The sequence below is a fragment of the Lichenostomus cassidix genome, chromosome 29, assembly GCF_008360975.1.
Source record: "Lichenostomus cassidix isolate B80296 chromosome 29, HeHo_3.0, whole genome shotgun sequence".
Taxonomy (NCBI): Eukaryota; Metazoa; Chordata; class Aves; order Passeriformes; family Meliphagidae; genus Lichenostomus; species Lichenostomus cassidix.
The window spans coordinates 151770-175815 of NC_139509.1; the positions used below are offsets into that span (position 1 = coordinate 151770).

The 24046-nt window shown below is 46.7% G+C and overlaps 3 protein-coding genes and 1 long non-coding RNA gene across 15 annotated transcripts in view; 1 reads left to right on the plus strand and 3 right to left on the minus strand.

The window, feature by feature from the left end:
- The first annotated feature begins 14 nt into the window (after positions 1-14).
- TMPRSS12 (transmembrane serine protease 12) lies at positions 15-9202 on the plus strand. Of its 2 annotated transcripts, none has more exons than XM_085041357.1 (5): positions 15-201; positions 1215-1413; positions 3403-3674; positions 4713-4855; positions 6107-9202. In XM_085041357.1, the coding sequence occupies exons 1-5, from the start codon at positions 111-113 to the stop codon at positions 6350-6352; spliced, it is 951 nt and encodes a 316-aa protein (XP_084897483.1). In that variant the 5' UTR covers positions 15-110; the 3' UTR covers positions 6353-9202. The 2 variants fall into 2 exon arrangements, with proteins under 2 accessions (XP_084897483.1, XP_084897484.1); XM_085041358.1 differs by lacking the exon at positions 15-201 and adding an exon at positions 232-353.
- Positions 358-1226, minus strand: LOC146425743 (uncharacterized). The gene is made up of 2 exons (XR_014846390.1): positions 635-1226; positions 358-604 (listed from the first exon to the last, which is right to left on the minus strand). It is a non-coding gene; the product is annotated as an uncharacterized LOC146425743 (long non-coding RNA).
- Positions 7304-19548, minus strand: ATF1 (activating transcription factor 1). 2 transcript variants are annotated; one of them, XM_085041355.1, is made up of 8 exons: positions 19320-19548; positions 15061-15130; positions 13703-13831; positions 12287-12387; positions 11854-11984; positions 11028-11207; positions 10787-10946; positions 7304-9890 (listed from the first exon to the last, which is right to left on the minus strand). In XM_085041355.1, exons 3-8 carry the CDS (start codon positions 13829-13831, stop codon positions 9746-9748), a joined length of 846 nt encoding a protein of 281 aa, XP_084897481.1. In that variant the 5' UTR covers positions 15061-15130; positions 19320-19548; the 3' UTR covers positions 7304-9745. The 2 variants fall into 2 exon arrangements, with proteins under 2 accessions (XP_084897481.1, XP_084897480.1); XM_085041354.1 differs by having other exon boundaries at positions 15017-15130.
- An 871-nt stretch (positions 19549-20419) lies between these two features.
- Positions 20420-24046, minus strand: part of DIP2B (DIP2 acetate--CoA ligase B (putative)) — a 54635-nt gene continuing 51008 nt past the window's right edge. For 5 of the 10 annotated variants that reach the window (XM_085041344.1, XM_085041345.1, XM_085041343.1 and 2 more), the window contains 2 exons: positions 22422-23880; positions 20420-21335 (listed from right to left, as the gene is read on the minus strand). In XM_085041344.1, the coding sequence (XP_084897470.1) occupies positions 23628-23880 (253 nt within the window). In that variant the 3' untranslated portion in view covers positions 20420-21335; positions 22422-23627. Of the gene's footprint in view, positions 21336-22185; positions 23881-24046 lie in introns of those variants that run through there. The other 5 variants (XM_085041339.1, XM_085041341.1, XM_085041338.1 and 2 more) reach the window with 5 other exon arrangements.

Sequence of the window (24046 nt, forward strand, 5' to 3'; positions counted from 1 at the left end):
GGCCGCGCTCCCGCGCCGTCCCCGCCGCCCCAACGGCCCCGTCGCAGCGCCGGCCGTTCCCCGCCGGGGCATCCCTCAGGCCCCGCAGCCATCTTCGCCCCTCGAAGGAGATGCAGCAGGCGCGGCCCGCGGTGCCGCTGCTGCTGCTGTTGCTCGCGGGGCCCCTGCCCGGTGGAGCGGCCCCGAGAGACCCCATCGATGGTACCGGGACCCAGTGGGACCCACGGGGGCCGGGCCGGGGCGGAGGGGTCGGGAGCGGCGAGCGTCGACGAGGCTGAGCGGAGCGGGGCGGGGCTGGGCGGCCGGAAACTTCGTTTACACCGAAATGTGGTGAATTAGCAAAGCAGCAGGCTGTGAGCGCGCTTGACCGCAAATTTATACACAAGCAGTACACCTTAATCAGATAAATGCAAGTATTTCATAGCAGCTGAGAAGTCCCGGGATCCCCAGACGTCGGGATCTGTGAGGCAGCGAGTCTTGCAGTACAAAGATCCATTGAATGATTTTGGCTGGAAGGGAGGGACCTTAAAGCCCATCATGTTCCACCCCTGCCATGGGCAGGGACACCTTCCACTATCCCAGGTTGCTCCAAGCCCCATCCAGGCTGGCCTTGGACACTTCCAGGGATGTGGACACTTCCTTGGATACTTCCAGGGACACTTTCAGCTGCTCTGGGCAGCCTGTGCCAGGCCTTCATCATCTCACAGGGTGGAATTTCTCCCTGATATCCCATCTAGCCCTGCTCTCTAGCAGTTTAAAGCCATTCCCCCTTGTCTTGGCACTCCAGGCCCTTGTAAATAGTCTCTCTCCATCTTTCCTGCAGCTCCTTCAGACACTGGAAGGCCTCAGTTAGGTCAACACAAAGATTCTCTTCTCCAGGCTGGACGGTCCCAGTTCTCCCAGCCTTTCCTCACAGCAGAGCTGCTCCATCCCTCTAAACAACTCGGCGGCCTTATGTCCAACAGGTCCATGTTCTTCCTGTGCTGTGGTAATGGTAGAGATTAAAAACTCCAAACCAAATTAAAAAAAAAAAACAAAACAGAAAAGCACCACTACCACCAAGACCCACCAAAACCCCACAAAACCCAACCAAACAAAAACCCCAAAGCAACAGAAAAAAAGACCCACCAATAAACCCCAAGCACCCAAAAACACCACCCCAAAAGCTCAGTTTTGCCCTCCAGGTGCTCTAAGTGGTCCACTGTGTTTTGCAGAGTGTCAGCAGCAGCTGCCGCTGGCCCGGAGCGCCATGTCCTGGATCGTGGGGGGCCACGAGGCCGCAGAGGGTGCGTGGCCATGGGTCGTGAGCCTGCAGGTGCTGCGCGGTGGTGTCCGGTTCATGCACCTGTGTGGCGGCGTCCTGCTGGGCCGGAAAGCTGTGCTGACCGCTGGGCACTGTGTCGACGGCAGGATGTACGTACTGGGACTGACCCCTGGGCACCACAGTTGAACACCAGCCCAGAGATGCCTGGGTGGGGGAAAGTAGGAGGGGTGGGAAAGGATGCCAAGGGCACCTGAATTGTGTCAGTCAGTGTGGCCAAAGGAGCAGGACAGGGATTGTCCCCTGTGCTGGGCACTGTGAGGCCCTTCTAGTGCTGTGTCCAGTTCTGGGCCCTCACAGCAAGGAAGACATTGAGGGGCTGGAGCATGTCCAGGGGCAGGAACAAAGCTGGAGAAGGGGCTGGAGCACAGGTCTGATTGAAAAGATCGCCAAGACCATAGAGTCCCACCTTGTCACCAGACCAGAGCACCGAGTGCCACCTCTAGTCATTCCTTGGACACCTCAAGGGATGGGGAGGCAGTCAGTATCAGGAATAATCAATCACGAATCATAAGTCAACATCAGGAAGTCTTGGCTGTGGCCTTCTGGCCTGGCCCAGAATGACCTGGGTTGTTTCTAATAACAAACCATTTCGTTTTGATTTATAGAATCATAGAATGGGACGTTTGCGTGAGATCTTCTCATCCAACCCCTAACTCTGGGCTTTCCCAGCTCTGGACTATTCACCCCAGCCTAGTGTTGGGATCATGGCTGGGGAAGGAGCTACTCCCTGTGTAAAAGCAGTTGGAGCAGAAGGAACCTCTCCCATGCCAGGTTTTCAGCTCTCTTCCCCAGCCCACTCCCCCAAAGTAGTTGGATTGCTTTGTCATTTCCCCAGAGCTCTGATTTTTCTGGTTAATAGAATTTTCTGAACCACTAAAACTCACCAGAAGATGTTGCGATATTTAGATTACAAACACTCTCATTCATTATTTTTAACACTATTTCCTTTTTTCTTGTTTATCAGAAACAACAATTTGGCACTTAATTTTTTTTTTTTGACAATATGGCAATAAGTCATCAGAGCAGACTTTTAACTCCACTTAACAGCAACTCTAGAGCATTTCAGCTCCCAGCACTGGTCTCTTTTCCAGCCTTTACCACAGTTGCACAATCTTCATCAGCTGACATCAACTCTGTTGACACAACCATAACCTGGGGGAAAGTGAACTGTAAAATCAGCGAACTTTGGAATTTTATCCTTTACCAGGACTTTGTTACATCAGCTCTTTGTTTGCATTTAACAAACATTTATTTGCAATATAATGCCTCTTTATATTATCAATTTAATTTTTACCTTATTTTGGAGGTTAATTTTAATTTTATAGCTCATTCCTGGCCAAATTAAAATCTCACTTAATAAAGATTTTTTTCAAAATACTTGACTGGAAATCAGGTCTGAATGACTCTACCCCAATTTCTAAATTTAATATTAACTTGATAGTCATTATTTTTACTTCTGGATAATGGATTTCCCACGTCTAGGTACAATGCTCTTTATGAGCATTGTGGGGATGAGCCTCCTTCCTTTATGCAAAATAAAACCATGTTTTTAGCTTTTTCAGACCAAAATGTCCTGGTGGCCTCTGCTGAGATGGGGTGGGAGGCAAAATCTGAGTGTTAGCTTAGATCCTTAAACTGAATTTTCCTTAACAGCTATGACCATCAATAGGCAGTGTTCACGTGGACAAAATGGTAATGAGGCAAATTTGTTCCAAGAAATATTTACTATAGAATTTTCAATGTATATTCCTAAAGGTGCATAAGGAAAAGAAAACAGGGTTGGATGGGATATTGGGAAGAAATTCCTCCCTGTGAAGGAGAGGAGGCCCAGGCACAGGCTGCCCAGAGCAGCTGGAAGTGTCCCTGGAAGTATCCAAGGAAGTGTCCACATCCCTGGAAGTGTCCAAGGCCAGGCTGGATGGGGCTTGGAGCAACCTGGGATAGGTGTCCCTGCCCATGGCAGGGGGTGAAACGGGATGAGTTTAAAGGTCCCTACAGCCCAACCCATTCCCAGATGCCATGATTCTATGACAACAAATGGTTAAAATAATGTAAAACCCATGTGAATTCTCTTGTAGGGATCCATGTACCTGGCGAGCTGTTCTGGGTGTGCACAACCTTCAAAAACACAGTCGACACACAGCAAAAAGAAGGATCAGGAGGATCATTGTGCACTCGGAGTTCAAGAGAGAAACTTTTGAGAATGACGTTGCGGTGTTTGAGCTGAAGTCAGCAGTGCGGTACAGCCTCTACATTCAGCCCATGTGCCTGCCCCCAGCTCCCCTGATTGTGCCCTTGGAGAACAGCTCCGACTGCTACATCAGCGGTTGGGGACGCACGGCTGAGAAGGGTAATGGGCTCTGGCCACAGCTGAGCACATTCTCACCCACACACCAATGGGTACCACCCACTCCAGCTCCCTGAATTTATACACTCACTTTGCACTTGGATCTTAGAGACCTTTTCTGACCTTTCAAGGGGGAATGGCACCAAACTGAAAAGAGGACAGGTTCAGCTTAGGTATTAGGAAGAAATTCCTCCCTGTGAGGGTGGTGAGACCCTGGCACAGGTTGCCCAGAGAAGATGGGGCTGCCCCATCCCTGGAAGTGTCCAAGGCTAGATTGGATGGGGCTTGGAGCAACCTGGGATAGTGGAAGGTGCCCCTGCCCATGGCAGGCGGTGGGACTGGATGATCTTTAAGGCCCCTCCCAACCCAAAGCATTCTATAATTCTAATGGGATTTGTGCAGTCTCCTCACACAACATCATTTAACTCTGCAGTGAGGATCTGCTTTCAGGGGTTTTCCATGACATGCAGGTTAGACCCACACAGCACACATGCCCCAGCTTCTTCCAAGTATAACATGAAAAAGAAAGGGAAAATAAATTCACCTGATTTCAGATTCATGGTGCAGGTTAACATGGGCTGCTGGAAACAGTTATTTAAAAGCAACAATTCTGATGCCCCATGTTGAGAACTGAGGGGTCCCCATGGGATTTATGAATGGCTACACCCCCTCCAATTCTCTCTTTACTCCCACTGGGGACAAATTCTACGCCAGTTGGTGTCATGCGTCGTGTGTGAGTTTCGGGGTCAGTTGGGATTGTATGAGCCTGTTTGATAAGTCGCCTCTGACACTTTGAGCAAGGCAGGTATATTCTCATTGTTGCTTCTTCTGAGGAAGAATTGCAAAATCTATGCCAAACCCAAGTATGTAAACCCTTAACCCACTCTGCTTTCAATCCTTTGGGAACAAGCAGGATTTGTGTCACATCCATGTCTAAACATGTCCAGGAACATGCCTAGGCTGGCAAAATGGAAAAAAGCACAGTAAAAGTGCTACACACCCCAGTATATTTCACCTTTCTAAATTCTGTCTCCATTCAAGGTAAAACCTCACCCATACTAAAAGAAGCCCAAGTGGAAATACTCCCTCCCAGACTGTGTAACAGCTCTGAAGGATACGCAGGGCTAATGGACAACAACGTGCTCTGCGCCGGCGCCTGGGCCGGGGGCACCGACACCTGCCAGGTGAGAAGGGAGGTCGTATCCCACCTGCCCCAGTGGAACTCCTGAGCCAGAGGTTCAGTGGCATTGTGATTTGTAGCATAATTAATTAAAACAGCAGAAATACTGAGGAACACGTCAAATGCAAAGGAAGCATAAAAGGGTGGGACAGTGACTGCAAAGGAAAAACACCTCAGAAACATATACAAACAATTTGGTGATACTGGAAAGATGACAGGAATAAGTGAACAAAGGGGAAGGATAAAGCATGCAACGTATTTAAGCCACAAAGGTGTCAGTAAATTATATATGATACAAAACATTGGACAGACACGTGTCACTGAACCATGGAGTGTGTATGAAGCACATGAATGTGTCACCTGTTCTTATGCTGGAGAGCAGCATTGGACAGGGATATGGCTCAGGGATAGGGCTCTACGAAGTGGCTCAGGGATGTGGCATGATTTTCATTTAAATGCTGAGCAATCACCACCCCTTTCTCAGAAAAACCAGTTTTCAGGACCAAAGCACTGGCAGAGGCTGCAGCACCAGCTGGTAGATGGAGATATTTCTAATTAAACCCCATAATGTATCCTAAGTGCTTTGTCTGATACACTTCCTGCTTCTCTCAGCAGTTTTCCCTAATCAGGTGACACGGCCAAGACACAGGATGTGTGTTCCTTACTGTGTCTCTTGGAGCTTCTGCACTGTGTGGACAACACATTTCCCAATTAATGGGGGATTAATTAACTCCTCACTCACAACTAAGTGAGAAGTGAAGGTTTAGGTTTAGGCATGAAAAAGTGCAGAGAGAAAGCAACAGAATCTGAGTTAAAAGATACTGGAGCAGTGCAGGCCTGGGGCTCTGGTCAGTGCAACGTCTTGACCAGAATCAGGAGGAATTTCTCCATAGAAAGGGTTGTCAGGCATTGGAAGGCGCTGCCCAGAGAGGTGGTGGAGTCCTCATCCCTGAAGGTGTCCAAGGAAGGACTGGATGTGGTACTCAGAGCTCTGGTCTGGTGTCAGGGTGCGTATCCAGCACAGGTTGGACTTGATGGTCTTGGAGGGTCTTTCCTATCTCAGGGATGCTGATGTCTTTCAGCATCACCAGATTTACCTTGAGTTGCCCATGTGCTACTGCCCACGTGTTACTGTCATTGTTACTGTGCGGTTAACTGAACTGCTTAAAATAAATCTAAAAATAGACTTATTACTGCCTGAATTGTTTACTGGAAGGAGTTACATGCTACCGGTTTTTGTGGTGTTCATTTGTAGGGCGACAGCGGGGGCCCTCTGGTGTGTTACCACCCTGACACTGACCAGTACTACCTCATTGGCATCGCCAGCTTTGGGGTTGGCTGTGGCCGCCCCAAATATCCCGGGATCTACGTCCGCCTGTCTCAGTACAGAAAATGGATTAAAGCAAAACTTCTGTTGACTAACAAGACTTGGAACCCCCTGAGCACCACACTCACCATCCTCCTGACTGTGGCACACACAGTGCTCACACAGACTTTGTAGAGGGGCAAACCATTGTGTCATCCTCATGGAGGTCTGTTCTGCCTGGGAAAGCTTGGATAAACAAGCTCCCTCCTGACTCACAATAAAACCAAGAGCCAAAGGATAAGCACTTACTTTTTAGGAGTCATGTTTGCAATTGTATTTTTTTGTTTCCTGCCTCTGCTTTGGCACTAATACAGAAAATTGAATACAGAAATGTTAGCTGGAAACACTTTCTTTCCACCCTATTTCTGTGCTTTTCCAGCCACCAGGTTTAATATGCTCAGTGATTGCATCAGGGTTTGGGGATGGCAGATGCTCCCCCTGCCGGGTGAAAACCAGCAAAGCACGCAAAGGTTTTAATTAACCATTTAATTAACCAAACCTTAACTAATTTCTCAGCTTATTGAAAACTAAGAAGGTAAAAAAACCCTGCAGGAAGGTAAAAGGTGTTCTGCAATCATGATTTTTAGCCCTGGAAGATGTACAGAAGTGCTATTTAATCCACTAAAAATGACTGTTATTTATTCCTGACTGCCATATGATCCAATGCCACACTTCATCAGCACCACAGCAGCTCTACCTTCATTAAAAATAAATAGGGACCTTCAGAATTACACTATTTTGGCGACTTCATTTACTAAGATCAAAATCTGCAACCATTAATTGTTTCAACAAATATTTACAATTCATGGAAAGCACGGATTGTTTGGAACAGCACCAGCTGCCGCATCTCTTACCCTCAGGAATGAGATTTTACTCTTTAAAATCGAGATTTTCAAGTAAATCCAAACTAAGAACTTCATGATCAGTGATTCAAGAGTGAGCTTGTGTTACTGTTTAATATTCCCATGATAAAAAAATCAACTGTTCTTTCCAACACACGATTTTAAGAATATAAAAATTGACTCCTGGTGTGTCTGGCAGGACAGGTGCTTCCCTTGCTGGATACAAGAAGAATTGGCCACCAGGTTTTTACAGTCTTAACACTTGATAGTTTTTGTTTATTATTATTCCATATTACAAAAGAAAAAGGAGAACACACAGTGAGGATCAGCTACCACAGAGTTCCCAAATTAGTTCAGAACTGTAGGTCAAACTCTCTCACACATGCCAGGTAACACACAGCTGAGGAGAGAAAGGCCCAATTCTCTGAGGTACATGTTCCAGGCACATTCCAGGCTGTTTAGTTTTCCTGAAATTCCACCACAGAAACAGGAAACACTGACACCTCTCCCGGAGCAGCTCCCTCAGTTTAGGACTTTCCCAACCTTATTTCTGATGTGTCACAAAGCTCTTTTCTGACATGACTGCAACCAGGAGTCACACTCCAGCCTGGCCTAAATGAAACGCACTGGGACTCGTGTCCGGAACAGAGACTTGGGAACTTCAGTAAAAAAAACCCCTTTTTTAGCCCACTAACCAGGAGACTATGCAATGCAGATTCCTCATGGCAAAGAGCTCTGCTTGCTACAAGTCCAGTAAGTCCCAAAGGAGCAAAATCAAAAATGCTGATTGACCATGGGATAAGCATTACACATCCAGGGAGGGAGCACAGCTTGGAATTCCATCCAGATCTGAGCTAGCACGACACACATGGAGCTCTAACACCTTGGAACAGCACAGTCCATAGTGTAATTCCCGCTGACAGAACTGGAAGCAGGATTCAATCCCAGCTATGGAAATGGTTTATTACTCATGCAAGAAGCACTGCAGTCACCTACAGCACCTGCCTCAGACCAAGGCCTGACCACCAGGACCATGGCTTGACCACCAGGGTCACATCTTGCCCAGGACCATGTCCTCACCAGTACCATGTCCTGCCCACCAGGCCCAGAGCCAGACAGCTCTGGGGATCTCCAAGAACGGAGATTCCCCAGCCAAAGGAGTCCTGGTCATGTCAAACTTTTTTGATTTTCACCTGAAACAAATTAAATTGTACAAACTGGACTCTCTGACACAATGAGATCTAATGTGCAGATATTTTCAACTGTGGGAAGAAAAAAGCCCTAATTTTTTTTTTTTCTCTTTTTTCCCCCAATACTCTTTAGGATCCATTTTTTTTGCAAGTTGCCTACAGACATACAAAATTAATTCAAGTATCTCCTACACCAAAGAGGATCTCATTTGACTTTGTACTATCCATAAAAATATATCCTTGAAAATCTGGTTCACAAAATATTTCATTTGGTTACTAAAATGAAAGATATAAACTGTCAAAATATGTATAGAAACTCAATTTCAGGTTTTGTAAAGATCACAATTTAGCTACAAAATATACCAACCATTTCCCCATTTGCAATATAATATTTGCTTACAAAGACACCGTTACTTTGCAAAATAGCTCCTACATTACAAAATTAGGCTGGAAATTGTAATTTTGCACTACTTCCAGCAATAAACCAGAGATTAGAACCTTGTAACCCTTTGGTATAGATCTTCCATTTTTTACTACATAATTTTTCTTCTTTTTGGTTTCATGTTCCAAAGCCTAGGAGAATCCCCAGCCAGGATAAGAACTGAGTGTTTAATTGTAGATACTATCAGCACATAATTTAATTTTCAATGATTGATGTTTCTCATGCCCAGAACTAAGAACAAACTCTTGTGAAATTAAACTTTCAGAAGTTTAATTTCAGAAATTCTTCAGAACTTTTGCCACCAGTCCTTGTCACTCACACGTGCTTTTAAATCATTAATGTGTTGAATTCTCTGAGAAAATCAACACAATTTTCTGTGCCTCAGACATTTCCAGGACCAGGCCTCTTGCTGCCTTCTGCAGATCCTTCCCCCATCTGATAAACGCGGCAAACATGGAAAAAAATCATCCCAACTTTTTAAATTGTCATCTGAGAAAGAGTAAAAACATAATTTATACCTCGAGCTAAGTATCAGCTTTTTTATCATCTGCACCTGTAAATACCAACTTACAGGTTAAAATAAAAATATTTACAGACAAATGACTGAAGGAAAAAGGATTGAAAAAGAGTAAGAAATCAAAACATACACTGGTTATAAATGTTACTAATGTCAGCTATGGCAAGGATTCCGTTTCATCCATGTTTTCTTTGTAACCAAATCTGGCCTCCCTTATTTAGAGGTACTTGTAGGAATTTTCAAAGAAAATCTCATCACCTGCCTCGCCACACATGACTGTCCTTCTGCTGTAGCTGCAATCTTGAATGTATCAGTTTCCAGTTGTGCCAGCAGGAATTTTGGTGAGGTTTTCTTGTTTCCTGTTTGTACTTTTGTCACCAACATGTTGTAAATAAAATCTATAGAGTCTTTGAGCTGTGAAATCTAGGTAGAAAAGTTTCATTTTTGACCTTTCATCTAGTTTAAAAAATTCAGTATAAAAAAAGAAAATTCTCCTCTGATATTTCACCAGTCCCCAATGGTTTTTACCTTCTCTTCTTACACACTTTTATGACAGTAAAGATCTTTCAAAGTTTTTAGCTCTTCAATTAGAGTTTTGTTCTGATTTTCCAGGACTGCCACTCGATTTTCCAAACATTTCACATACTCCTTCTTCTTCCTACGGCATTCCCGGGCAGCTTCTCTGCAACAGACAAGCAAAGTTCTTTATTTCAGATGTGAAATCTATTTTCTGAACGTCACAATACTGACCAATGGGAGAGAGCTGGAACTGCGGCGAGGAGCAAAACCAAGCAAAAACTGCCCGAGGAGCGCAGGAAATTCTGCAGGATCTGGTAACACACATGGCAGCCAATCTGCAGGGAAAACCCAATTTTGGTTTCTCCACACTGTGAGACTCAAGGGAGCACGTCTGGGTCACAATTTCCCATGTTTGGGCCATAATCTCCCGCAAGCCCAGGTGCACTCAGGTAGGGAATGAGGCCAAGGGCACCTGGGCTGTACCAGCTGTGGTGTGGGCACAGGAGCGGGGCAGAGACTGTCCCCCTGTGCTGGGCACTCCAGTTCTGAACCCTCACTGCAAGAGAAATACACACAGGCTGAAGCCTATCCAGAGATGAGAATGGTGCTAAGTAAGGGCCTGGAGCACAAGGAGAAGGGTCTGGAGAACTCCTGAGGGAGCTGGGGGAGGGGCTCAGCTTGGAGGAAAGGAAGCTCAGGAGAGATCTTTTCACTCCACAACTCCTGACAGGAGGGTGCAGCCAGGTGAGGTTAGGATCTGCTCCCAGGGAACAATGGACAAGAGGAAACGGCCTCAAGCTGTGCCAGGGGAGGTTCAGGTTGGACATCAGAAGGAATTTCTTTGAGGAAAGGGTGCACTGCAAGGTGCTGCCCAGGGAGGTGGCGGAGTCTCCATCCCTGGAGGTGTCCAGAGAAGGACTGGACATGGCACTCAGAGCTCTGGTGGAGCTCTGTCACAGGCTGAACTTATGATCCTGGAGGTCTTTTCTAACTTCAGCGATTCCACAATCTCAGCACATTAAACTCACCAACCTGAGCAGCTCAGGTGCACTCACATACCTGTTCTTCATCAGCCTGATCTCTCGTTTCAGTTGTGGATCATCTGTCTTGCTCGTCTGCGATGTCAGAGTGACAGGGGATGTCATCACCACCGTCTGGGGCAGGGAGGAGGTGGTGGGTGTGGTGCGGATTTGGTACGTCTGCATGTCTCCAGAGGCAGCTAGGGGACACCAAATGGGGCAGCATTAGCAGGTGACACTCTTGGTGACAGGGGTGAAATCATGTCCTCAGGGGTACTCACTCTGAACCACCACCTGGTTGCTGGGCACCAGGATCTGCTGCCCATCTGAGGTCTGCGCGTACTGCAGGATGGTGGTCCCGGGCTGGGAGCCGCCGGCGTTGGCCATGGTCAGTGTCTGAAGACCCTGCACCCCGTCTGCCCCCGGCCCCGCCAGCTGCAGCCCATTGGCTGCAATGGCAACTGCAAAGGAAGGCACATGGACAACAGAGTTTGTAGCTGTACAGTATAAAACACAGGTAAATCATAGAATCCTGGGAACGGGTTGGGTCGGGAGGCACCCTGAACACCATCCAGTGCCACCCTCTGCCATGGGCAGGGGCAATGGAGGTTGCTCCAAGCCCTGTCCAATCCAGCCTTGGACACTTCCAGGGATGGGGCAGCCACAGCTGCTCTGGGCAACCTGTGCCAGAGCCTCACCACCCTCATAGGATGGAGAGCAGCAGGTGTGAAGCACCACGAACACTAAGTGTTCAAAGGAACATCAAAGGAACAAATGCTAATTTTTTGCTACCTCCCTGATACCACAGGAGCCTTTTAGTGTGGCCTATGATATAGATATTGGTGTCTTTACTGGTATTTTGGGTTAAATCCAGCAAAGAACACTGCTGTGTGCTTCATACCAACACCCTTAAATGTCTTGTTTTAACGTGCAAACATGAAAATTACAAAGCACTGAGTTTATCTGAAGTCTGTAGATACCAGTTACTTCTAACTTTATTGACTACTAGATAACAACTTTTGCCCTTCATCTTAATCAAATATTTAACAAAACCTGTATTTTGAGGCAAGTTGAATAAAAACTGTGCCAATATTTTGGGTAACGTACTGTACTGTCCAGTGCTTGTCTGGTAGATGGGTGTTGGAACGGACATGGAGGTGACAGTGGAGACCCCAGGACTTTCCTCATCTCCTTTTCTATCCCGTGTGTCTTCAGAAGAAAGATCTTTCAAAATTTTTCTGTGAAAAAAGGAGTCTGACATTTGACTACACTCCTCACTTCAGTAAAATGATACAACTGAGTAAAATTACAGCTGATGAACATTTTGCCCTTTACAAAATCCTGCTGAGGCCCATCTCCAGTTAGTGGCGTCAAAGTTTCCTCACAGCAATGATGGCTCAGGATGTTCAGTGCATGAACAGATTCACTGCATGTTTCAAGGGAAAGGAAACATCCTGGAGGTCAGCAGAATATTAAAAACCATGGGATGAGGCTGTTGTTTTGGAGTCAAATAAAAACACCCAGTGTATCACACCCATACCGGTATGATGGACGACGAGCCAAGATGCCTCGAGCCTTCTGTGAGGAGCCAATGCTGTCTGAGGAGTCCTGAGAATCCTCACTCTCAGACAAGGAAGATACCTGGTGAGAAAGAGAACAGAACACCAGGGATGCACAGGACAAACACAAGAATGTACAGGACAAACACAAAAAGCACCTTTTATGTTGAAGAGGAGCAGTGGGGTTTGCTGATGAGAATGTAAGAATCCAATGAAAATAATATTTAAGGCAGCAGCATATCAGGGAGTAAATATGCAAAGTACTATCTACTATTTTCTTTATTCCACTCTGTGCTCATCCAGCTCAAACTGTTTATTTTTTGTCTCTGATACTCCTTATTAGCGAACAAAACATTTATTTGTTCTTATCTGTATGGCAGAAACAGAGTCCAGAGGAATGCACAGAGCTCTGGGAAAAGCCTCTCACTGAACTGCAGAGACAGAGCAGCCTATGATCAGCAGGGAAAAAAACCTGCTCATGTTGTACTTTTTTTTCACACCCAACAAGGCCACAATGTTCATAAATTACAGGAAAAGAATGAATCCGGTCAGTGAAGACTGTGCAACCAGGGGAAGGAAAAGAAGAGGGACTAACAGAGACATGAGCACCGACAACCAGCCAGTGCAGATGCTTGACTGCTTTCAGCAGCGACACTTGTTCTCCTCTCCCTGCTCTGATGTTACAGCAGTGACAGCTGTCAATCCCTTCCAGGTTTGCTTCTCATGGCTTATCAATTTAGCGTGGTATGGGGAGAGGATCACAGACAAATTCCTAGGTTTTAGGGCAGCTCCTCCCTTGCCTGGCTGCCAGGGCAGTGGTTTCCCAGTGGAACTCCAGGTCCGCAAGGGCTCTGCAGCAGGGACTGAGTGGAGCAGAAGCACACTCACTGGAACTCCCGGGGCACCTCTCAGGAGGGACTCTTACAAAAATCACATGGCAAGTGAGTAAGAGACACAAGGAGAGACTTGAGTAGCATAGAAAGGGAGTTACAGCACTAGAGAGCACCCAGCAGCTCACTCCCCTTCACACAGCTCCACCTTTCCCAAACACTAATTTTAATCCATTATTGAATTATTCTGTTATTGCCCACTCCCCTCCTTTGGGTGTCAGACCCCACCCGACTGTCTGCCAAGATACCAACTACAGAGCTGTGGATTTAATAAAGGGAGGCAATATCAAATGGTTTCATTTCGACTCCAAAGGTGACTTCACACTTGGAATAATTTCAAGCCCAAATGAGGGATGCTGTATCCCACAGGACTGTCCCTGGATTGCTCACTGTCTCTTACAGTAGGGCACAAAGGCAGCTGGGTCAGAGAAGCCTCTGCATATCTTTTCACATCTTCTCATCTACATAACTGCAGATTTGGGGTATTTAAAGCCATTCTGGAGTTACCTGCACGTTTTGCACCTGAGGGGAGTGGATCACAGAGGAGGACTGAGCTGTCTGAATGACTCCCTGGACCTGGACTTGCTCTCCAGGAAGCTGAACGACTGTGAGGGGAGCAGAACCTCTGAGAGACATCTACAACAGACCAAAAACCACCAGTAAAACCTTTGTGCCACAGGACTCAAGAAGTGCAACACGTGTAGGAAAACTGGTGGCATTAGCAGCTCCTTTTAATTCAAATTAAGTCACAAAACTACCTTTAAAGATGCACATTTTTGAGACGGTATTTGCATATGAAAAAGGCAAAAATAGTTCGTTATTTCCTTTGGTTGGGGAAAAGATCAAATGTAGCATTACATAACTTATTAAAAACCTGAAAACTTCCTAAAGGGTTTGTAGTTTTGATGTTGAACTCGTTTAAGTATTTGCACTTTAATTCAATTTATATTGTTCATATTTCCACATGTTCACAAAACAAAAATAATGCAAGTTACACATGTAGATCGTAAGTAAATAACCACTTTCCTCATCAAATTTCTTCACTACTTTTATTAAGCTGAAATACATAAGAAGATGAAGGGATCATTAATACACACATACACAGCTGAATTTCCATTTAATGCTACTTTTGTATCATAACTGGCAATATTAAGGGACATTCAGAACTTCCTATAAAAACAGATCAGAAAACCAGCCTTGAAACAAACCCCAGGATACCCGCTGATATTCTCTTCTCTCCTCTCCTATATCTAAATTTTGCACCAAAATCCCATTGCCTCCACAGGATAAACAGTGGATGAGCTGCAAAACATTGTTTCTTCCCAGGAAAACCCTCCTGGAAGGATTCATTCTTTCACCAGTCCTAAGGGATTCAGGTTAAAGCTCTGACAGGAATTTATATTGGAGAAGGAATCTCAAATATTCCATTTCATATGGTTTATTATATTAAATATATTAATGTTGCTAAATGCTAAAATCCAAGTGTTTCCATGGTGCCGAGTACCCAGGATTGCTGCAACTACAAAAGGAGCTGGAAATGCTGTTTCTAAGGAAAAAAATGAAACCAGGCTCTCATATTATTCCTGAGCAGCTCCTGTGGTCAACTAACCCCAAAGCTTCTGCATTGTACAAACACAGAAATTAGCTTTTTAACATTTTAAATTAATTTTATGTCATCCACCATCAAATAAATGCATTTTTCTTAGCCTCCTTCTGTTCTTTCTTCTCCACATGCCTCTAAGAATGGATCTGTAGTTTGCAGCACATAAAAACTGGCTCCAAACTCCCTGAAATGTTTGCTGAGATCCAGCCAGGTTTTACCTGTTGAGCAATATGAGAGAGCTGAGCTGCCTGGAGGGTTGTACCTTGAACAGCCGAGGGCTGGGACGTAACAGAGCTGCTGCTGCTGCCCTTGTGCACCTCTTCCATCATCAGCTACGAGAAAACCAGTTAAATCCAGTTAGTAACGAATTTGGACAGCAGACAGGTGCCCAGTTCCACCAGTGTTTTATAACCTCAGTGCCTGATGCTTTTGGTCTTATTTGGACATGTTTAATGAGCTCTTTGCCCTCCAATGTTCCCATTATTAAGGCACAGCACAGATTTTTGTCACTTCCCATCAACACCCTGAGTCCTTCTGTACCTCCTCAAGGGGACACAGTGGGGAGGGACACAGTGGGACCTTGGCCTGCTTGTCCCTTTGGGTTTGGGCAGGTGACCCCTGTATCTGGGGTCACCTCCCGAGGCCTGGGAACAGCAGGAGACCTAGGGATCTTAAAGCCCATTCCAGTCCCACGCCCTGCCACATGCAGCCACACCTTCCACTATCCCAGGTTGCTCCAAGCCCCATCCAACCTGGCCTTGGACACTTCCAGGGATCCAAGGGCAGCCCCGGCTCCTCTGGGCAACCTGTACCAGGGCCTCACGACCCAATTATAATCCCATTAATATCCAATTCCTAATATCGCATCTAACCCTGCTCTCTTTCACTGTGAAGGAAGATCCAGGAAGAAAACCAAGATTCTTTATACTAAAGATTATCTTTCTCTAAGATAATTTCCAAAAATATTTCAGCCAAGCCACCAGCCAAACCTATTTTAAACTATCTGAAGGTGTATAAAAACAAACCAGAGACTCAAATCAAAGTGAAGAGAACACAGTTTTGAATTTTAAGCCTTGCCAGAGTCACTCTGTCTTGATGTAATGCAGTCAGCAACACTTCTCTCATGTCTAAGATTTTATATTTAACTGTTCAATGTCTTGCCAGCATCCCCCCCTCCGATACTGGGGAATTCAGGGATGCACAATTGCAGGTTTCAGCTGGGGGGAGTGGGTGGACCAGCCTGCAGCATTAAAAGCTGATGGGTGAGTGTTAAACATTTTGTCACAGAAGGTTTGAAAGTGTTGAAAGGACAGTTGCTATGAGACTGGAAATTACATTTCTTTCTGTGGAAATGTGAGTCATTGATTTTTCCCTGCTGAGCCGAACCGCAGCATGCAGCCCAATGAACGCTCCGAGAGGGAAGAGTCAACCAAGAGCGCAGTCCTACTCCTGCACCCTCACTGCTGTGAGGGGTCCTGCTGCAGGACTCCCCAAATAAGTCTCTAAATCAGGGCTTTGTAGGGAGAAAACTGGTGGTTGGGTGATACAAGAAACCATGATTGATGGAGCAACTCTGCTGTAAGGAAAAGCTGGGAGAATTGGGATTGTTCAGCCTGGAAAAGAGAAGCTTCAGGGCGACCTAACTGTGCCTTTCCAATACCTGATGAAACTGCAGGACAGATGGAGACTAGTTACAAGGGCCTGGAGTGACAAGACAAGGGGAAATGGCTTCATACTGACAGACAGGAGGCTGGATGGGCTCTTGGGAAGAAATTCCTCCCTGTGAGGGTGATGAAGGCCTGGCACAGGTTGCCCAGAGCAGCTGGGGCTGCCCCACCCCTAGAAGCATCCAAGGCCAGGTTGGATGGGGCTTGGAGCAACCTGGGGCAGCAGAAGGTGTTCCTGCCCATTGCAGGGGGTTGGAATGAGACATTCTTTAAGGTCTCTTCCAGCCCAAACCAATCCATGATTCCATGTGTCCTTTACAGCACACAGCAAACCTTCCCCATCAAATGATGCAGCTTCCCAAGATACTCGTGGCTGCAAACAGCAACCACTTCAAGATTAAGAGCAGAATTAATGACAAACATTGTCTGTCCTCAAATGCAGTTTTAGCTATGGAAAATCTACATTTTGCACCCTGCAAATTGCCCCAGGAAACCAGGGCCCCGCAAACTGAAATCCAGGCAGCAGAAAAAATGACAATAAATTTCCAGTGCTACAGAAACTCCTCTTCATTTCTGTAGAGCTAAACCACAGCCTGCCCTCCCTGCTCTCTGCTATTGGTTTCTCTGCCTTATTGTCCCATGAAAGACTCAAAACAGCCTGCAAGAAACAGTGAAACCAATAAAACCACCCAAAATAAATACCCCAAGGAGACAGCACATAGGGTTTTGCTGATCTTTCTCTCATTGGTGTGAAGTTCTGCCAGTAGGAATAAAAGATAAAGTATTTCCCATTAGAAATATGATTTCTGAATTTAATTCATCTCTGCTTGCTCTGGAATATTTAATTAGTCATCCAGCATCAATCAATAAAAATATTTAGCAAGGTTTGCAATACAATGGAAATTCCTCCTGCACCTCACACCCTCTGGGGATGTGAGTGTCACACAAGACTCACATGCCTTTAACTTTATTTAGCTGGAAAACCAGGAATTTCCCACTGGAATGGCCTCCTGTGAGCACCCAAGACAGAGATTGGCATCCACCTGCTTGAAGAGAGAAGTTCCTCAAAAAAAACCAAACTCCTCAGCCTGCAGGTCTCAAGCTTCAACAAGAAGCACCAAAAAGGGAAACACCTGAGCATAGTCACCCCTCGGGTAAAACTGCTCTTACAGCTGAATTTAGATTTTTTGAGATTCTGAGCATCATCTCCCTCCATCCAAGGAAACATCCCACTTCAAATCTGAGCCTCAAACCCACCCTCCTTTCAAACATAAACAGGAATGTCGCAGTTTATCAGGGCCACATTTCATTTCTCACCCCAAAGTTCAGAGACACTCTAAATACCACAGGCCTCGGTGCATATGAGCCACCACACAAACTCACCAGAAACACCTGACATGCCCAAGGAGCATTAATTAAAAAAGAAAACCCATTCCCACAACTTTCACTAATTCCTTAATTCTGTAAATTCCCTAAAATGCTAGAGAGAGCGCCAGAGGAAGAAAGCAAGTTCTGTTTCACCCTTTCAAATTGAGCAGAGGAAGGATCTAAACGATGTTTCATCACTGAAATATTTTAAGAGCCAACTGATTATAATTTTTATAAAAATTTAGAAATTAAGGAATACTGGACACATATTATTCTCAAATAGAGACAGGAGTCAAATTCTGTCATTTACAAATTGTACAAATGGATTTCAAAACATTTTTTTAGTAATACCTAAGTAATCTGCTGCTCAAAATCAGCTGCTTTCAGCAGTGAAAACACTATTTTGCAATTAAGACACTTGGGGAAAATTTGTTCACCCAGAAAACTGACAGAACTCCATTTTTTCCCCCAGAAATCAGTGAAAGATAGAGCAAAGCACAGCAGATCCCACCAGATGTGCCAGAGAGCAAGTGAGGGGCCTCGAGTCAACGTGCCCAGTCACTGCTCCAGATTCCATTCCACAAACACACAAAACTTATTCCTTTAAACTCCGGGAGCACTTTCCTCATAGGTTTTCTCCCACTCCCCCCTGCCCAGCACCAGCCTGTACAGGAACATCCCCTAACAGAAGCTTCAGAAATAAACGCTGCAGCCTAAAAATGTCAATATTCTATCGGCATCAGGGATCTGATGGTTGTGAGAGAAAAATAGTCCAGAGATCATTTATATCCCGCCGCCCTGAATCCACCCGATGCTCACTGAGCACTGGAAGCCAAGGCTCAGATACATGAATTTGTCTGGGGCAAAATTCATAGAAGACAGGTAACGACGCCCATTAAAGGCGGTTTAGTTAGCGATAAAGCCGAGTCTGTCACCGGGCAGGGCCCGGGAACGAAGTCACCGCTGTCCGGGAGCGGCAGGAGCCACCACCCGAGAGCCTCGCGCTGGAGCCGGGGGAGCCCTCGTCACCCCCAGACCACCTTTTCCCCTTCCCAGGGGGAGCGGGACCAGGGAGAGCGGGACGCGGGGTGATGCTGGACGCGGGGCTCCCCTCGTCACTCTCAGAACCCTTTCTCCCCCATCCCCGGGGAAGGCGGGACCGGGGAGTACGGGGCCGGGGCAGGGGCGGGTCCAGTGAACCCCGGGCCTCCATTTTCTCCCCCATCCCCGGGGCGAGAGGGACACGGGGGGAGCGGGCCCAGGGAGAGCGGGCGCGGGCCCGGCTGCAGCCACGAGCCGTGGGACGGCGCCTCAGGCCCGGCTGCGGTGGGAACTCCCTGCGGTCTCCGCAGGGGCCGCGGCGCCGAAGCCGCGGCCTGTGCTCGTCACCTCACGGCCCGCGGGGGCGGAGGGCGGGGAGCGGCGAGGGGGGAAGAAGCGGCGGGCGGGCCGGGGGGACGGGGCGGCCTCCCAAACCCACGCTTACCTCAGAGCCCCGCGGGGCCGCGAGTAGGTAGCGCCGGAGACGCCGCCGGGTCCCGGCCCCGGTGCCGGCCCGGTCCCGCCTCAGCGAAGCGGCGCCGGCTGGGGGGGCGGGCCGCGACCATAGAGTGCGCGCCCAGGGCCCCCCGCCATAGAGCCCCAGCGGCGCGGAGCGCGCGGGAGCCGGGCTAGAGCGGCCGCCTGGAGCCGGCCCCGCCCGGCCGCACCACAGAGAGGAGGCGGCAGAGCGCCGCTCCCGGGCACGGTGCGGGAATAGCGCCCCCGACGGCGGGAGCGCCGCAGCGCGGGCGCGAACCCGCGCCCTGGGGTCGGGATCGTGGTCGCCGCCGGGAAAATCACGATAGTCCCGATATTCCAAGCCCCGCGCAGGGAGCAGCGCGCCCAGCCGTGGGCAAAGGGCAGAGCAGCCGGTTTTTTCCCCGCGAACGGCACGTCCCGGCCAGGCCCGCGCTGCAGCTGCTGCTCCCGCCCGGTGATCCCGAGAACAGCTGAGCGGGAATGCCGGGGAGGCTCGGGGCGCTGCATCGAACGCGGCGGAAAGGCGGCAGGACGGCGACTGCGATTCCTCACGGGTGGAGACTCCACCACCTCCCTGGGCAGCCCCTTCCAGTGCCTGACCACCCTTTCATTGAGGAAACTGCTCCAGATGTCCAACCTGAACCTCCCCTGGCACAGCTTGAGGCTGTTTCCTCTTGTCCTGTCCCTTGTTCCCTGGACCAGAGGCTGAGCCCCCTGGCTCAGGAATTGTGAAAAGGTCTCCTCTGAGCCTCCTTTTCTCCAGGCTGAGCCCCCCCAGCTCCCTCGGGAGCTCTCCAGACCCTTTTTGTTTTCCAGCCCCTTCTTCAGCTCCATTCCCTGCTCTGATCCCCAAAAACTCAGATTCCCGAAGCTACACAACAGGACGCTGCCCAGACTAGCTCCTTCACACCCTCAGAGCTCCAACACTTCTCGACACAACTGACAAAATGTATTTATAAGATACTTACAAGTTTTCCCTCTGCCCAGGATCAATGTTAACCCATGTTTCCTCCCTTAAAAATAAAATTTCTTCAAGGAAACAGCTCTGGAAGGACTAAACAAGCAACCAGGCATCAATATTTATTAACACAAGACAAAGGAAACACAATCAATGCGTTAATGGGACACTGTCCAGCCAGGTGTTAAATTTAAAAATGTAGCTAATCTAATTTTAAATAAATAAAACCTTTATACATAATTACAGAATGTCGGAGTCTGGATTGGACAATGGAAAAGAGGTTGACAGAAATTAAAGGGAAAAAATACATCTAGGGCTAAAATTGATCTGGTTTTTATAACCTTATTTTAGGACAGTTAGTAGGACACAGCTGAATTGATTTAAACCAGAAATGAAGTGCAAATTCTAACAAAACAGGACAAAACGGTCCTGTTCCCACAGCGTTTGCTCAGAGAAGATTCAGCAACAGTGAGACACACAAAATACTTTCGTTCAGTGGGAAGAATTCCCAGTTTTTCACTTTTGCTGCAGTTGTTAAGTTGGAACCTGAGGGGCAAGAGAAGAAAATAATGTGCCCTGTCCAGGAGCTGCAGTCAAACCAGGGGGAGGCTGTTTCTTTGGGAAAAGCACCCAGCCCTGCCCCTGCCCACCTGCCAACGTCTGGAGTGAAGGATCCTGGTTGTTCCCCAAGAATACGGGAAAATCATCCCCAGCTACAGAGGAATGAATGGAAGGAGTGGAATGGCTCACAGCAAGTCCTGAGCAGAGCTGGAGGCGGAATTTGGGAATTCCAGAGTCCCAGCTCCATCCTTCCTCCTCTCCAGCACTGAACCAAAACATGGACAAAGCATTCAGGGAAGCCAAACGGACCAGCTGCTCCTTGTCCCTGGAATGTTCTCTCATTCCACGGGCAGGGCTGTATGCTGCAGTTCTCTAGCAGAGAGAAATGGAATGTGCTGGAAGACTGCGAGCACACAGGGAACTTGCAAGATAAAACCTCAAACCATAGGAAGCTATCAGTACCTATCCAAACCAAAAAAAAAAAAAAAAGGAAAAAATACCAAATCAATCCAGTCACATTAAAAAAATGCCATTTCAGGAATTCCATCTGCCACATTTGATGGAATTCATACACACATTGTTTTATTTGTGAAAAATCAAGAATCAACATAAAAGACAACCCTAGAATTGGACTTAAAATCCACCTCAGTGGACAAAAAGTGTCTGTTGAAACAATTTATCTAAAGCTTTGAGTAAAGAAAAAGGTTCAAGACCACCACAGGTTTCCCTGATAAGGTCACACTGGAGTGAAGCTGCTCGGCCAGGCCTGGGCTGTGCAGGAAACACAAAAATGGTGACAAAGAATATGGAATAACAGGAATTTTCTGGCTGAAAAGTGAGAACAACTTTTATGCACTTTACACCCAAAACAAGCTGCAGGACCAACTGTTTTAGTCACAGTTTCACCTGCCACCGTCCCCACTTTGTGTTCAATTTGTTAAAACTAAATATATTGAAGATTTTGTGCATATTCTGCAGTACTGGCTTATACTGTGGAAAACACAGAAAAGATTCCAAAATGTGACCCTGAAACCCAAAGTGTTTGCAAAGAACTTTAAGTCCAGACCTGCCACAAAACTTCCAGTTCCTATTCCCCTATCAAATATTTTTTCAAAAATATCCTTTGAAACATCTGAGTTTTAAAGCTCCTGTTTTTAGTGAGGAACTACCAGGATGCAGCAGGAGCTTTTCAAGGACACAGCTGGGGTTTGCTCACAGATCCACTGGATTCTGCTTCAGTAACTGCCACAGGATCTTCCAAGTCCACACCATAAACCTTTTAAAAACTGCCTAAAAACTTTGTGTGAGGTAATCTGAAACATTTGAAAAGTTTATTTACACTGTATACCATATCTGACTCAAAGAAACCTACGGCAGGATCTGGTAGCAGCTCCTGAGGCTTCCAAAATCATATATTAGCACCCAGAGAAATGTAATTGTTGTTAAAAGATGAAGTATTTAAAAAAAAAGGTAATTTTGAGTCAAAGCTCAACCACCAGCTCTCCCCCAGCCCGTGTGGAACTGCTTCCCAGCAGGAAGAGCTTGTACCTGCTGCTCTAAGGCTTCTGTTCCTTCCCATTCCCAACGTTGGAGCTGACACAGGATGTGGAAGGCTGGGATAGCAATTTTCATAACATTATTTAACAATGCGTTTGCCAGAATTACTCTGTATCCTCCTGTAAAAAAGAAATTTGCGTCTGACTCAAACCCAGAATTCTCCCATTCTTTCAGGGAATACTTTGTGGAAAGCTGGGATGTTTGCTCCCAGTTTCTACTGAAGCCTATTTACAGTAGTTCCTGCTCTATTTACAGGGAACTGAAGGAATCCCAACTGAATGGCACAAGCAGGGAATTTACCTGTGTGTCAACCTGAGGAATGTTTTTCCTTTCCACACCTTGTGCCACAGGATGAGGCAGAGGCTGTCCCTCAGCTCCTTTTGGGACTTGCATTGCCATTTCTACCCAATTCTGTGCTGAATTCAGCCTCTTGGAGAAAGATGTGCCTTAAAATTAAAGGGCTCTACACACTCCTGGCCAGAATAAAGATACAAATGAAATCAGAAACCTGGGGAAGGTGGGAGCATCTCACATTGTGTCTAAGCCAATGCCAGGATGCTGAGGACCACAAAAGTCACCTCTCCTTAAAAACATCAACCTTCAGCTGTCCTAAGTAGCCAAGTTAATTTCCTATCTAAGTGAATTATGTATAATAATATTTACATATTTAAAATATAGGCAAAATTCTTTTTAAATTCCAGAAATCTCTATATGAATAAGTAACTCTTTGATTCTGTAAGTTATTGATTTGGTCATGGCACAATTGTCAATACATTGTGTGATCCCATGGTATGAACAGCTCCAGATGCAAAGGAGAACATGGAGTAGGGAACTGCAGAACTCTGACGACCCTTTTCTTAATAGTTTATTACCTTAACTAAATAAACCCTCCCCTTATAGAATCCTAACCCAGGATTAGATAAAAATACAACTATGTACAACGGATGGAAAAGTAACACTACTGTAAAGGCCTTGGGGATTTTGTAGCTCACACACTTTCCCACTTTGCAGTTCTCTAAAGCTCATGGTTCAGTAAACGGTTACAAATGTTTGCCATTGCTTCCCACATTTCCTTTGCCCTGCAGGATGGGAGGGAATGTGGCAGCAACCTCAAACTTTAAATCAAGTATTAGTAATTTTCACCAGCTTCACTTCCATAACCACCCTCATCACTCTGTGGTCCCAAAACTGTGCCCATCACATGTTGTAGGCCACATAAATGGGGTCCAGCTGATCCGCCAGGAAACTGTCACGAAGGTGCATCCGTTGTTTCTCGCCTCGGGAATTGATGGGAATAACTCCAGGATCCACTACCACCACCACACCCACAATCAAGTAATGTTCCTCCAGGACCACGTTGGTAACCAAAGGAACCAAATCCAGAGCCTCCTGCTCACAGCCACACAGCTCCACCACCACCACAAGCAGGTTGGTCCAGGTGAACACGGCACTGAAATGACAAAGGAAAAACAACACAAAACCCAGTTATTGCCACAAAGATCCAAAGTTTCCGGTTCTTAATCCTTAGATGGAGGTTCCCACCTGCTTTGGGCTTCATTTCCAACCTAACTCCAAGATGACTTGGTCCTGATGTGACAAAGATCAGACCTATCTCA

Coding starts and splice junctions, on each gene's coding strand:
- TMPRSS12 (XM_085041357.1), top strand. CDS start 111: ATGCAGCAGGCGCGGCCCGCGGTGCCGCTGCTGCTGCTGTTGCTCGCG. Junction 202..1,214: donor CCCGAGAGACCCCATCGATG/GTACCGGGACCC, acceptor TGTGTTTTGCAG/AGTGTCAGCAGCAGCTGCCG. Junction 1,414..3,402: donor CACTGTGTCGACGGCAGGAT/GTACGTACTGGG, acceptor ATTCTCTTGTAG/GGATCCATGTACCTGGCGAG.
- ATF1 (XM_085041354.1), bottom strand. CDS start 15,127: ATGATGGAAGAGGTGCACAAGGGCAGCAGCAGCAGCTCTGTTACGTCC. Junction 13,832..15,016: donor TCTCTCATATTGCTCAACAG/GTAAAACCTGGC, acceptor GGTCTGTTGTAG/ATGTCTCTCAGAGGTTCTGC. Junction 12,388..13,702: donor CTCAGGTGCAAAACGTGCAG/GTAACTCCAGAA, acceptor CTTTCTCACCAG/GTATCTTCCTTGTCTGAGAG.